The sequence below is a fragment of the Haemorhous mexicanus genome, chromosome 2, assembly GCF_027477595.1.
Source record: "Haemorhous mexicanus isolate bHaeMex1 chromosome 2, bHaeMex1.pri, whole genome shotgun sequence".
NCBI classification, from domain to species: domain Eukaryota; kingdom Metazoa; phylum Chordata; class Aves; order Passeriformes; family Fringillidae; genus Haemorhous; species Haemorhous mexicanus.
Genome location: NC_082342.1, coordinates 33,244,196 through 33,259,659, shown reverse-complemented (window position 1 = coordinate 33,259,659; position 15,464 = coordinate 33,244,196). Strand labels below are relative to the sequence as shown.

Here is a 15,464-nt window from a genome sequence, read left to right as displayed (position 1 = left end):
GAGAATGGCTTTGTAACTCAAGTCGTGTGGCCAAACCTCTCTACTTTCTGCCTTTTTTCTTCTTGAAGTAGAGGCTGAAGAAAATCAATTAATGCAATTATGTCTTCTGTAGATAGGATGTTAGTCTGCACACAGTACATCACATATCCACAGGAATCTTTGGATTTGAAAGGTTTTTATGTTGTTGCCATAAGGAGTCTGGCATATGTATGCAACTTGCTAAGAACACAGTCTCATAACAGGCTATGTTTTCAATGCAATGAAGATATTCTTATCTCAAGAGAGGTTCACGCTCCATTATTAATTATCAGTCTAAACATACAAAGAAAGGGAAGAAACACGCAACAAAAATCTCAACTCTATCCCATACTTCAAGGCATAGCAGCAGAAACCTCTTTAAAACTTCTGCCTGCCAGAAAACTATGCATTCTGCTACTGTAGCTTCAAATACACAAATTCTGCAAAAAGCATGACCCTTATTTTAAAAATACACAACAGACAGTAATAGCAATAGAAATAAATTACTCAAAGAGGCCAACATTAGACTTAATGCAATATCAGCATCTTTTCATTAAAAAAAAAAAAGATGTTAAACAGACATTCAGCAGCTAAGGTGGTAACAGAATCCTTCCTTGCTTCTAGCCTCTGTATACATCCATAAATCAAGGCAGGATATGTCCCAACAAACTACATGTGCTTTCCAACAAGGTCAATACAAATACTTGAAAATGATGGCTCTACCTCCAGAAAACTCCTTTATTCCAGAAGCATTATATTCGTGCCAGTGAAATACCTCCAGTGATTTACCACGGGCTGCTTGATTTTTTAACTCAAATAGATAACATTTTCTGACTCTGCATTCAGAGACAAGGTCAGCACAGCCAGAATTTGGATAAACATCCTGTTTGACACTGTCTCAGAACTGGAGGAACTAATCATTTTCACTCCACCTGTGTTGTTCTTGGCATGCTGCTCAATGAAAACCCTTCACTGCAGGATGTGCTGCAATGACTGCACACATGTATGAGGACTGCCTGTGTTTTGGAAGTTACCAGGCCACTGGCTGACAGCAGAATGCTGTAGCTGGTGTCACTGCCAGCTTCTCCATCCAGCAGCTCCCCTCCAAGAATGTCCAAAGAGTGATCTACGCTCAGCACTGTGGCTTCTCTTACTGACTGTCCTAGAGCTACTGCTGCTGCATCCAGACCTCATTGTGGCACAGAGCTGCTCACGGCCCCGAGCCCCTGCAGCAGCCTCTTACTGCTGCCCTCTTTGCTCTGTGTGACCTGCGCTGTGCACGGTGTGATGGTCACATCCGCTGCCCTGCCTGGCACCAGCACGGTGTCACGGCTCTGCTACCACAAGGGACTGGCACCGGTACTGGTACTGGAACTAGGACTGGGACTGTTACTGTTACTGGTCCTGGCACTGGAAATGAAACTGTGACTGGCACTGATACTGGGGCAGGAGCAGGGCTTGCAGCTACGGGGAGAGGTACCTGAACAGCTATTGCTACCAGAACTGGAACTGGGATTGATAGCGGCACTGGTACTGGTAGTGAGACTGGAACTGGGATTGCTACTGGCACTGGTGCTTGGACTGGGCTGGACCTGGGCCTGGTGCTGGTGTTAGTACTGGCACAGGAACTTGGATTGGTTTTGGAATTGGGACTGATGCCGAAACTGGGACTGGGCCTGGTAAAGGTACTGGGACTGGCACGGAACTGGTACTGACACTGGCGCAGGGCCTGGTGTTTGTACTGGTACAGGTACTTGGACTGGTGCTGGAACTGGGACTGGTGCTGGAACTGGGACTGGTGCTCGGATTGGAACTGGTGCTGATGCTGGTACTGGCACAGGCAGTGGTATTGATACTGGAACTAGGCCTGGTACTGGTGTTGGCACTGGACAGGAGTTGGACTGCTTTTGGCACTGGGACTGGGGCAGGAGGCGGTGCTGGGGTCGGGACTGTGCCGGTATCGGTATCGGTGCTGACACTGCGGCAGAGGCACCGGCAGAGGCACCGGCCCTGGGCCCTCCCGGTCCCCTCTGCGCGTCACGCCAACGGCTCCACCCCCGCCTTCATTTGCATCCCCGCCCCCGACGGGCCAATGGGGCGCAGCCACGGCAGCGCTGGCCCCGCCCTCCGCGGCCGCCGGTAACGGAAGCGCCGGGAGCGGAGCGGGCCCCGCGCGCCCGGCCCGCGCGGCGCGGGCGGCCTGCGGGACCGCGCCCGGTGCGGGCGGCCGCAGCGGTGAGTGCGGGCGGGGCGGAACGGCCGCCGCCGCCGCCGCCCCTCCCCCGCGCCGCGCCCTCCCCCCGCGCGCCCCGCAGGCCGCCGCCCGCCCCGCCCCGCCCGCCGGGCAGCGCGCTGCCAGGCTGGGCACGGGCACGGGGGGCGGCGGCCGCTGCGTGTGGGGGAGCGGCCTGCGCGCCCGATGGAGGGGTAGTGCTTCTTGTGCTCGGCTCGGTCGCCGGGCCGTGCCCTTGAGCGCCCATGGCTTCGGCTCTGGAGGGTGCGGTTACGGGCGGGATTGCGACGGCGGCCCCCGGCAGCACGGTGCGGGTGCGTGGGGGCGCAGGTGGGAAGGGCATTGTCATTCCACCGTGTGTCCCGTATTGGTGCTAGTGCCGGTCCTCCTCCTGCCTCCCCTCCCAAGCCCTGCGGGCTCACGTCAGGCAGGTCTCCTTATCAGGTGTCGTGTTCTCCAAGGAAGAGCCAGAGATTCCCTTAGCACTGCCTGTGTTTCCAGCAGGATACTTGTACCAAGTCGATGCTTGCAGGGAGAAGAGCCTTTGGCAATAAAGCACGGTGTGCCAAGTGAAGCAGGCAGCACAGGAATCCCGACAGAGTAGTCCATTGGGATGCTGCGGTGTTTATCATCCGGGTGGTGAGAGCCTGGCACAGGTTGCCCAGAGAAGCTGTGGATGCCCCATCTCTGGGAGTGTTGAAGGCCACGTTGGATGGGATCTGGGGCAGCCTGGTCCAGTGGAAGGTGTCCCTGACCACGGCAGGGCGATTTAAACCAGATGGTCTTAAAGTTGTCTTCTAACCCAAAGCATTCTCTGAGCCTGCACACTGTAAAGGATGTATATCGGTTGAACATGAAGTACTTATGGAAAAAAGAGAAGGTGCATTGCCAGTAGTAGTAAAGCCATTCAGTCACAGCGCACAATGAGTGCTGTTCCTGTTTAGGAGGATGTTTTTCCCAAGACATTTGTTTAATATGAGCTGTTCTGGTAGCTCCTGGACCAGTAGAAACAGTGCTAATGATGGGAGTTGAGACCCTTCTCAAAATGCTACCTAATGCTTATAAATGGTGTGCATTTAATTTTGAATTAATCAGTAATTCCTTCAAACATTTTGGATTTGTGTCGCATTTGAGAAGTTCTCTTGTTTTTATGGCTTTACATATTCATGCCTTCAGGTGTTTCCTCCACACTTCTAAAATATCCTGGAATCTACCTGTTTACCCTAGGCTTTGTGATGAGGGTACAAATATGTGGGTTGAATGTAAGATTTTTGAAAGCCATGGGAATAACTATCTCCTTAGTAAATGGTTTATTCTGGAGAGAATAATGTGATGCCCCTGGAGGACTCTTAAGTCTGTTGTCAGGCACAGATAATCATGCCTTCTTTGCTTGTAAAGGCATGTCCTCTTGTTCCAAAGGCATCATTGGTTTGATTGGTCAGAGTCAAGGCCCTGAACTAATGCTGGGAGGGAGCTGAGCTCACCACTTCAGTGAGGAAACAAAACGTTACCAAGAAAAGCCTGAATTGCTTTCCTCAGATTTAAAGAAGTGCAGCCTACCTCTGCCTGCTCTCAGTAGGATAGAACATAGTCAAATACTTACTCAAGAGGCAGAATTAAATTGAAGGTGAAAGATTTTCACCAAAAGATGTTGGCCAGTTGCGCTTTTAACACCAAGGGAATGTAGGCTCTGTGGCTGTGTTGCTGTGGGTAACAGAAGAGATGGTGACAGATGCCCTCTGAAGCAGAGAATGGTTTTCTTATCTCTTTCAAAATACTTTTTCTGTGCAGCTGATGAACCTTTTGTGTAGTGCTGCTTGAACTTGAGGCAGCAATCCATACATGGAACCTTGGGTTGGCTTTCATTTTCACTGAAGTAGGTTTGCCCTCAGATTCTGCAATTTGGTGATGTTTTGGAGATCCACTTATGATTCCCCTGATCTCTAAGCATCTAGATTTTTGTAACACTTTGGAGTTTTTGATGATTAGAGTACAGCCTCTAGCTACTATCACAGAGAGGTTTCTCAGATTATTATTTTTTTTTCCAAACAATGGCAGAAATACAGCTAGCTTGGGAAAAATGGGGGATGAAGGGTGGTGCCAGAAGTGCCTCCTGCTCTGAACTGCTGCCCCAGTAGCACTGGCCAGAATGGGGATGCCTACTTTTAGTTTCCAGTATTTGTCTTCTTCAGGTCTCTATTTTTTCTGGGTTGAAGTGACCAGGAAACAGCTGAAGCATCCAGGATATTAACTGCATTTTGTTTGACTTGTGCTGAAGTGTGTTGTTTCACTTCTTGGAAGAAAAAGTGAAGTTGAGGACATATTTGGGAAGAGTGCCAAAGTGTTTTGCTTAAACAGTTGGAGTGGCTGAATTGCTGACCTTTTCTGAGTGTGGGGCAAGTTTTTTGTCTGAAAGATTCCCTGAAACTTACTTAGAATTTTTGTTTGGGGAGGTTGTTGCAGAAAGTTGACACATTAGGAAATACATGCAAAGAGAGGTGAGCACTTTCAGAGTTTTCAGAATTTTATTGACAAACAAAGAATGAGCTGAATTCTGGCAGGGACTATTCTTCTAAAGGTATTCTGGCATAGCTCTTGGTGGACTTAAACTTGTCTGGCTTCTTTTTGAACTTCCATACATTTGCAGCATCCACACCATACCATGAAAAGATATTCCATTGGTTTCCATCTGGTTCATGAAGTTTTTCTTTCACTTACTTTGAACTTGACATGTGCAACCTTCAATAGGTGTCTCCTCCATATGGCAGAAGAAAATGTGATTCTGTACTCCCTTTTTGGTTTTGTCATGATTTTGTAGACCTCTGCTGTATCCTTTCCTCAGTTCTTTTTCTTCCATCCTTCAGAACCCCAGCTGTGGTAGTCACTGCTTGTGTGGGAGCCAGTCTTGCTTTTGGTGTGAACCTTTTCTATAAATACAAGTACAGAGTATCAGGAATTTCACTGTGTCATTTTTGAGTGAGTGCATTAGGGGGAAAATTCTTCTTCATGCAATGGGAAGGAATAATCTACTGTGGTCTTGCACAGTTAAATAATTGTATTCTTTGTCTTAGTTTTATTTTTTTTTCTTACAACTATTGATTTCCAGTCTGATTTGTTCACTGCTGGTGAGTACCCTAGTAGGTGTTCCCATCAAGCTGTTGGATGTAACCCCAACATCTCATTCTTGCGAAGTATGAATGAAGAGCCTGTTGTATATTTCTGAGTGGCTTTGATCCTACAACCATCGATATGAAATTTAGCACCTCTCTTTGATCACATAAAGCCTATAGCTCTTGCCTTTACTGTCACACTTTACAGACAATTAAGAACATTTTGGAAGTGTTTACCTAAGTTAAAAGATAATACTGGATAAGTAGCAATTGAGAATTTTTCTCTGGAAAAGAAAGAACAGATCAGTCCTCAGCCTGATAGGATTTTTTTTTTTTTTTTGTAGTTATTGCAAATGCACTTTATTTTGCTTTTTTAATAAATTTCTCTAAACTTTATTTGTGTGTATGTGTGTGAATGTTTCAGGAAATGCTTCAAGGACCATCAGAAGATGTGTTTGCAAAGATGGAAAGTTCAGTTGAAGACATGGATACCTCTGATACCCAGTGGGGCTGGTTTTATTTAGCTGAATGTGGTAAATGGCATATGTTTCAGGTAAGTACCTATGAAGTTATTTTGGTTCTGATGGATTCCATACATAAAAGTCCCTATGGCTGAGTTTGTCTTGATGTGCTTTTTCTTTTATTTTGAAGACTGACTCAAACAGTCACTGCTCCATCAGCAGTGAGGATATTGAAAGGAGTTTCCGAACAGACCCCCGTGGATCTCTGTCTTTTACTACTGCAAAGTTTAACTACACACTGGACTTTTCAGGTATGTGTCTTGCCAAAGAGTAAATTTAAACAATAGAAGGTCTCAGATACACCAACACATTTGTTCATTCAGCAGGTTATTGTAGTCATATCTGTGTGAAAACATGATTAAGAATGGCTTCTTTACTGGAAGATACATAGGAGTTTTTAGAAACAGCTGCCCTGTTACATTTTTTGTGTAGTTTCTTAATGAAGTAGCATGTTTTGTTTAATAGCACTGCTTTGGAGTTCCTACTGCTTGCTCCTGCTGCAAGTGGCATGTAGGATACATCTCTTGAACTGGAAGGTTGAACCTTTTTTCTTTAATGTGCAGCTGCCTGTAAGCTTGGAAAACCTCTTCCATTCATTCTGTGTAAGAAACATTTCTGTAAAGGAGGCTTCCTGCAAAATACTGGCATCAAAATGATTTAATAATTCAGCAGGTAGTTGAAGCCAGTTCTGTTCTCAGGATAACAAGGAGATAGGCAAAAGGATTTACTGGTAGATTGTAAAGATCTTGCTTATGCTGTTCTTGTAAATTACAGAGCATTACAGGCTTCTAATGTATGTAACTAATTATAAATGTAATCTGTTCTTTGTTCACAGGTGTGTTCTAGTAACTTTTTTTTTTAGTTTTTCTATTCATAGATGGTTTATTTTCTAATTAAATTACAAAACAGCTATATGCTTAAATATAGGGAATTAAGGAAGTAAATACATATTCCAATATATGTATTCAAATGTCAAATATTTCAAATACAGAAAGTGGGGACTGGGTAAAACAGCAATATACTGGCAGTAAGATGGTATCTAACAATACAAGGAGTTTTATACTTACTTGTGAAATGTCTTTTTATAAAAAACTCTGTTTTGCGTCCAGAATAAAAACACTACACTATAAGCAAATGTTAAAGAACAGTTTTTATGTTACTCTCTTTAGGCCATGATGTCTTACACCAAGAATAGTGTATTCTTTGTCATCCCTTTCAAATCAATAGACGTTCTGCCTGTGATTTAGTGGGGCTGAATGTTAGGTGGATATTTTAAAAATATGTCTTTTCTGTGTGTAATATTTGGACATTTTCCCAACTCATGTAAATGACAGTGCATTTAGAAACATTTATTGAAAATGCTGCTTTGTTACTTGTTGAAATATCAAGTAGCTTAGGGTGTAGTAGCATTCTTTTTAAAAATGATACTTCAATGTTTCATATGCTGTAGATGATTCCCAAAAATGTCTTCCTAATTCTTGTTTTATGCTCAGTGATGAAACAAATCAACCTAACTACCCTTAAACAACGTCCAATAAAGCGAGCTCCCTTTGCAATCAATTCATTCAGGTAAGGAAATAAGAGGAAGACTCCTTATTTTTCTTTTATTCCTGCTTCTTCTAAGTAAAATGAAACAAAAGGATTTTATCTTAATTGTTTATATTTATTTGCTTTTGGAGTCACTTGCTCTGAATACCTATTGAACCAGAATTACTGCAGGGAAGCAGCACCAAAAAATGCAATCCAGTGACTCCATACATTATTTAGAAGTAGTACTGTAACAGCAAAAAAAGAGTGAGTTATATGCTGTGTCTATATTTTACTCATTTACTCTAAACTTACTTGAAGTTTAAGAAATTGTGTTGTAATAATTTTTTTTTGAGTCGTAATTGCTTTAGATTGTCAGTTTCTTACCGTTTGATCAGTCATTCAGTGTAAAGCTGAGCTGATGTAAATCTGGAACTCACTAAACAATAAACTGAGCAATGCAGTGTTGCTGCCGCAGGTGAAATTGAGTACATAGCATGTGTGGATTTTTTTCCCTAAATAGTTTCTGAGAAAAAAATTAGTTCTGAATTGTAGTGTGGTTATACATTAAAAAAGAAATTTGTCATAAGAAATGTAGAGCAATCTGTTTACACTGACTTTCAAGAAGACTGTTTTTGAAGTGCCAACAGTTTTTCAGTAGATATTTGCTAAATAGTGGTAAATTGCCAATGATGTGGCAATTTACTTTATTCTTCGAATAATTGCATTCAGTACTCTTATTTCCATGTGGTGACATTTTTTTACTTTCAGGAGATTTCTTCTTTTAGTCCCTGTTTTAAGGCTTAAGAGCTTCAATGTGTGTAGTGCATGTGCTTAAACCACTCTTTTTCAGTAGCTCTGTATAAACTTCATGGGGGTTTGCTTTTTTTGCATACTGTATTGTTTGGAGCAGGAGTTTGACAGGAAGAAAATGCCTCATGTCTTTGAAGTGATGTGCTTTTACCTTTTTTGTTTGAAGTTTCATCTGTGAAAATGAGGCTATCCCTGTGCCTTCCCACTGGGAGAATGTAAATACTGAGGAGCCATACCAGGTAAGAGTTGGTATGCAACTTGGTCAAAAACATGTGACAATGAAATAATGCATTGAATTGAAATCGCACTAACCTCTTTTTTTCCAGCTTATTCCATTGCAAAAGAAAACAAATGAATATAATGAAGTTTCTAGTCTCTTTGGAAAAACAATGGATAGCCACCGAATTAAAAGAATTAAGAGAATACAAAATCTAGACTTGTGGGAGTTTTTTTGCAGGTGAGATTATTTCTAAAACCAACAGTTTTAGGATTGTTAATGGAGAAAAGTTTTAAGTCATGCAGGAGAAATATGTTTAACTGTTTTTATTAATAATGAATTTTTTTGTTACTTTTTAACTTTAAAAAATTATCGTATTTGTCATTTCTTTAATTTAAAATTTAATTTTCAAGACTGTGTAGCTTCAACAGGTGCAGAAATTTAATACTTATAGAAATGCATTAGATACAGTTGTAGCATAGATAATGTATTTAAGGTGTTCAGAATATCTGTGTGGTAGATGCCCATGATCCTTATAGTGAAGTAAGGAGACAAAAATTAGCTTTTTTAAAAATGATTCCTTGAGAGGCTTGTATTATTTTAATTTTTGCTGAACAAAGCAAATGAATATTTCAATCTTGTTAAATTTCTCAATTTTATGAAGCATAGGACAGAATTAAGTGTCTAATGAACACATATTCATGCAATTCTTTTAAGTTTAATGTCCTACAACACCTCCTTCTAAGTTCTTGGCTTTTCCCTCTTCATATTGTGCTGGCCTGGAAGAAGTAGGTAGTGCCCAGTTTGGTATCCACTTATTTTTTGGTGTCAGTCTTAAGCAATTGTACTTGACAAAAGTTATTTGTGTATCTTGTAGGAAGGAGCACATATCAGGAGGTTTAAAGATGTTTACTCTAATAAAAAATCCAGACTAAGTTAAAGAGTGAGGAAATAACTAACCAGATGTTTACTAAAATCTTGCATAAGTTACATGATTTTTTTAAAGATACGTCATTTATTGTTAATTTAAAGCTATATCAACGTGTATGAGGAAGTGAAATTCATTATATATGTTAATGGTTAAGAGAGTTACCCAGCTTTTAGTTAAGTTTCCTTTTTTTCTTGATGGAGTAAGGAAGAGGGTCAGCAGAACTGCTGCCTTGGACTTCCAGAGGCCAAACTTTGGGTTGTTCAGGAGATTGTTTGACAGAGTCCCTTGCGGGCAGTCCTGAAGGGCAGAGGAGTCCAGGAAGGCTGGACTCTCTTCAAGAGGGAAATCCTAAAGGCTCTGGAGGAGGCTGTCCACATGTGCTGAAAGACAAGTAGTTGAGGAATAAGATCATCCTGGCTGAACAGAGAACTTTGTCTGGAATTCAGACAAAAAACAGGGTTTATGACCTTGGGAAGAAGGGGCAGGCAACTCAGAAGGACTAAAAGATGCTGAGATGTTTTGCAGGGAGAAAATTAGAAGGACCAAAGCCCAACTAGAACCTAATTTGGCCACTGCTGTAGAAGACAACAATTTTTTTTAAAAAATAAATCATCAACAACAGGAGGGCTACACAGAATCTCCGTCCTTTACTGGATATGGGGGGAAACATAATGACAAAGGATGAAGAAAAGACTGAGGCAACAAAGGCATTAATAATAAGACCAGTTGTTATCTGGGCACCCAGACCCTGAGTTGGTAGAAGGGGGGAGCAAAATGCAGCCCTCATAATTCAAGAGAAAATGGAACCTGGTACCCCACACAAGTCTAAGGGAATGGATGGACTCTACTGGAGGGTACCAATACAGCTGGAGAGGGGCTCACTGAGCCACTTGCAACCATTTACCAGCAGTTCTGGCTCACTGGGGAGGTCGCAGTTGGCTGGGGTTGAGCAAGTGTGATGCCCATGCACAAGAAGAGCTGGAAGGAGGATCCAGAGAACCACAGACCTGTCAGGCTGAGTGGGCTCAGTGCCGGGGCAGCTCATCCTGAGTGCCATCACACAGCATGTGCAGGGGTCAGGCCCAGGCAGGATAAGTTTAGGAAAGGCAGGTCCTACTTGATGACCAGCCTCACCTCCTTCTATGACAGGGTGACCCACTAAGTGGATGAGGGAAAGGCTGCAGTTATTTTTTTACCTCGACTTCAGTACAGCCTTTGACACTGTTTTCCCACAACATTCTCCTGGAGAATCTGGCTGCTCATGGCTTGGACAGGTGCACTGTTTGCTGGTAAAAAGCTGTCTGGATAGCCAGGCCCAGGGAGAGGTGGTGAATGAAGTTACAGAATCCAGCTGGTCACCAGTGGGGTCCCCAGGGCTCAGTTGGGGCTGGTCCAGATAAAGATATTATATCTGGGGTCAGGACGAGGGGATCAAGGGCACCCTCAGCCAGTTTGCAGACTTCCAAGCTGGGTGGGAGTGTGAATCTGCTGGAGGGCAGGAAGGCTCTCCAGAGGGATCTGGATAGGCTGGATCAATAGGCTGAGTCCAGTTGTGAGAGTCAATAAGGTAAAATGCTGGATCCTGCCCTTGGATCACAAGACAGTGCTCTAGGCTTGCACATACTGGTGAAGAAATTATTGCCTGGTAGTATATTACAAAGAAAGAGTTATTCCAGCATTTCAAATTCACTTCTTTTGGTGTTCCAGGTAGGAAAGTTGAAAAGAGGATCTCAGTTTGGAGTTGTCGAGGAGTACAAGAAGTAAAAAAAGGTGTTGGTCAGTGAGATTGCTGACCAGTTTTAGAAAAAGCTTATGTGCTTACATAGGTACAAGGAGCATGTGTCTGGGTATTTAGTTTTTCTGTAGGTTTTACCTTTCATTGAGTGAATTGGCTGAACAAGAGTTTTCACAGTGCTGGATCAAGTTAATTTTGTTGAACTGGATTATCTTGTCACTGCTTGTACAAGGTGCTAAAATGATGCTCTTTAGAACAGTTGAACTCCTTGATTTCTGTTCCAAATTACCAAAGTGTCCTGTTGTGGCATTTCTGCATTCTGCACAACCAGCTTGCCACTGTACCCAGTATATTTTACTGCTTAGGAGGAACAACTGCTACTTAAACTTTTATGGTTTTGAAAAAGTGTTTTGTTTAATTGATAAGATAAGGGATTACATTTGATCATTGCTTGAATGATTATTTGCATCACTGTAGTGGTCAGAACACATTTGCCTCTTACAGTATTTCCCATATTAGTGATGATTGGCTTTGTGAAATGAACTGGTCAGAGATAGTAAAGGACTGTCACAGAACATCTTTTGATTGATTATTCAGTTTTTCTATAAATCCATTCCATTCCTCTGTTTCAAGAGAAGTTACTCAAGGCTACATTTATATATTGTCAGAGATCAACAGCCAACAACAGAGGGCTCCTGGTTGAAGAAATGTCAGGTGTTCAGCATAACTAGCCCTTAGATCAGTTTTTTCTGGTTTGCCTAGGTAATAGTGCTTTATAATCTACCAACTTTGTTATCCCTTCCACCATGACATTAAAGGCAGGTGGAGGAAACAAAATGTGCAAAATTACCTTTCTTTTAAAGATGTATGTGCTGAAAATGACCACACTGAAACTAACACATGAACAATGTTGATAAAATAGGTGTAGGAGGACCATTTTTTTAAAATCTTAGACTATGTCAGAAAATAGTCCTACAGCATTCAGAAATGTGTGATTTCTAAGTATGTACCTTAAGAATTCTGACGTGTTTAAAACCTAGAGTCATCTAGGTACCTGTAAAGTAGAATGTGTAAGGTCTGTACTCTCAGTAGTGTTTTCGCAGTAGTAATTTAGTGTGTTTGTACAACTATTTATTTATTTATTATGTGCTTATTTATGTATTTATTGTGTGTTTTCTGTAGGAAAAAAGCTCAACTGAAGAAGAAAAGAGGTGTCCCAACAATTAATGAGCAGATGCTGTTTCATGGCACCAGTAATGAATTTGTAGAAGCAATATGTATTCATAACTTTGACTGGAGAATAAATGGGATGCATGCCGCTGTGTATGGAAAAGGTCAGTATTGCTGTCACATACAACAGTGATAATGTTAACAGCTTAACATTAAGTCTTCCCTATAGTGTGTACTTTGTGATGCATGCCTTGTGTTTACCCAAGAGCTGCTTAATACAGCTCTGCTTTTATGGCAAGTGTAATTAAGGATGCAGTAAAGAATGTAATTGTCACAACTGGCTGGTAGGGCCAGGGAGCACGGGGAAGGGATGCCCAGCAAAGCAGTGTTGATCACAAGACAATCTCCCTACTAAAATGTTCACACTAAAAATATTTGGTCATATTGCTATAATAATTAACAACAAAAAAAAGATTCCTAATAAACATAAAAGAACTGTTATTTTTCATCTGTTGATAGCTATGCTATGGTAGTCAAACTGTCATGGTAAGAATGTCATCAAATTTTCTTTGTTTTTGTTTGAAAGGGACCTATTTTGCAAGAGATGCATCATATTCCAGCCATTTCTGCAAAGAGAGTATGAAGCATGGAGATACTTTCCAGATTCATGGTGTGAACCTGCAGCCTCATCTGCACAGACCAGATAAAGTCATGTTTCTTGCTCGTGTATTAACTGGTGACTATATTGGTGGTGATTCAAAATACATGAGGCCTCCTTCAAAAGATGGAAGCTTTGTGAACTTGTATGACAGCTGTGTGGATAACACCTGGAACCCAAAGATCTTTGTCATCTTCGATGCCAACCAAATCTACCCTGAGTACTTAATAGAATTTTGTTAAGTTTGAACTGAGTATTATTTGTGGTTTTTTGATAATTTTGTTCCTTTTGTAAAGACAACAACATAGAAATGATGCATGAAAGAGAGGTGAAAGAAAAGCTGGCACATATTTATGGAGGAGGGAAGCTATTAAATATTTAAGAGAGACTGGTGAACTGTTTTTAAAAATCTGTAAACTTTACTAATGCATTTTTCAAATGTAGAGACTTACAAATCTGAGTTGCTTAGTGAGCCTTAAATACATTAAGCATTGGTAAATTTTAAAAGGTAAGATTTATGTTTTGATTTTCTAAAGTATATTAAAAGTGATTAGAAATATGCCTCTAATATAGTATGCATATGATGAAATTAATCTTTTATAAAGATTGCCTATAAAACAAAATAAGAACAACAACAGCAAAACCCCAGGGGACATGGCTACATGTGTGTGTGTGTGTCCGTGTTCTGTAGTACATGTTACTTGGTTTGGAGGTCTCTTAGTTTGGATTCTAAACCTAAAAAAAGAAAAAGAATCTACAGCTCCTCCATCAATTTCCTCCAGATAAAGTTCAGCAAAGCTGTAAGGTTTAACTTTATGTACATTTTACTGTAAGCTTCAATTATATACTGGGAAAATAACAAAGCCCTTGCAGTAGGATTTGACCTTTGGTTTTGATGGAAATGAGGCCCATAAACTTGTGGTTGTTACTTGTTTGGTATGTAACTTGGGCTCACTGTTGGGATATCAGCAGTGCCATACGCCTTTCTCAGTTCTTATCCTATGGAAATTTTGCCATCTCGTTGCAGTATTCGTGAGCTGCTGTGATTCGTGTCTGAATTTAAGATACACTCGGTGCTCATATACTGAAGACTGTGTTACTGAAGACAATGTTTAGGTTAACTTAACTATAAACTAAACTATATAAACAATACAGTTAAACTAACAAGGAAAATTTTAAAAGATGCCATCCTTTAGCTTTTAAACACTATAATTGAAAGCTTTCAGTAACATTTGTGTAGACCAGGTTTTCATAACTGGTATGGTTGTAAAGTTGAAGAGTATTTTTCACATGTAGAAAGAGCAAAAGAGACAATATTTGGGTAAAGAGCAAACCTGAGTACCTGAACACATAAAGAGGCTGAGGAAGGGGCTGTTACAGTGAAATGCACTGTTGTGTGAACGATCTGCTATGTAATTGTGTCCCTGGTGTCCTTTGTCAAAGGGCCTAAGTAGCACTAATGGACAGAGTCAAAGTTGAAACCCTTCCAGGCTTTTTCTTTGGCTATGGCCAGTAACAAGTCCCTGTAGAATCGGTATATAATTGTAGCAGATATAGAACGATCTGTGTTGGTTTGTTATAGAATTGTTAATGAACTTTTTGGGTCAAAGGCTGTGTTTAAAATGTACTGCATTTAAAGGCACTGCAGCTGCTGGCATCACCAGGTCTGCTCAAAGTCACACTAAACCGGTGGAACGGGAAGCATGAGATGACGACATACCTGGCATTGTAACTGAGGACACAAATATCTCTTCCTTCTGCTGTGTGCTGTTACCGTTGTCTGTCAGTGGATCTTGCACAAGTTGTTTATCTGTTTCTGTTTGTAATTTCATGTCAGTTTTCCTGTCCCAAAACCATTTAGGGCTAAAATGCATTTTCCTTTATTTTAGGAAGAATGATTTCTGATCCCAGCTGGGAACTCTAGGTTTTACTCTTGTAGGTGTGATTTGTGTTTGATTCACTACTATGCTAGCTCTGCAAAAGGCACTTTGTTCCCCATGTTGTATAAAAGAATAGCAAATCACGCAGGGAATTTGTGTATTACTGAATCCTTTTTATTATTACACAGTATTCTACAGAGCATACATTTTGTGAAATTAACAAATACATGTGCTGTTGTTCCTTTGATTTGGTCTTTTATTTCTTCTGAAACGAATGTTTTTAGTTAAGAAAACTGAAGTTTCTTTTTTAGCACCTCATGGACACAAAGTACCACAACCTTTACTGATCTCTGGGACTTTTGTGATTTTTTGTGTGTTGGTGTCTTGTTTGCTGCTTAATTTGAATTGAATGGCACAATCTTAATCTTACTGCACAACTGAAGTTTTACCTCTTCTTTCAATGTTCAATGTGTTCTGCTTTTTGTGCTGATGAATTTTGTTATTGAAGATGTCTGTAAAATAACTCTCCTTTCTCTGGCAAGGGGAGAATTATTATTATTGCAAGCAAAGTCCAGAACTGTACAAGCAGCCAATACAGGAAATAGTTGGACTTAATAAAAGGAACAGTGAGAAAGAAAGGGAGGAAAATAA

The 15,464-nt window shown here is 41.1% G+C and overlaps 1 protein-coding gene across 3 annotated transcripts; it reads left to right on the top strand.

The window, feature by feature from the left end:
* Window positions 1-2,162: 2,162 nt before the first annotated feature.
* On the top strand, window positions 2,163-15,464 carry LOC132323281 (protein mono-ADP-ribosyltransferase PARP11-like). Of its 3 annotated transcripts, none has more exons than XM_059838310.1 (8): window positions 2,163-2,253; window positions 5,786-5,914; window positions 6,013-6,133; window positions 7,376-7,451; window positions 8,389-8,461; window positions 8,549-8,679; window positions 12,288-12,439; window positions 12,862-15,464. In XM_059838310.1, the coding sequence occupies exons 2-8, from the start codon at window positions 5,789-5,791 to the stop codon at window positions 13,173-13,175; spliced, it is 993 nt and encodes a 330-aa protein (XP_059694293.1). In that variant the 5' UTR covers window positions 2,163-2,253; window positions 5,786-5,788; the 3' UTR covers window positions 13,176-15,464. The 3 variants fall into 3 exon arrangements, with proteins under 3 accessions (XP_059694293.1, XP_059694291.1, XP_059694292.1); XM_059838308.1 differs by lacking the exon at window positions 2,163-2,253 and adding an exon at window positions 2,411-2,565; XM_059838309.1 differs by lacking the exon at window positions 2,163-2,253 and adding an exon at window positions 2,414-2,559.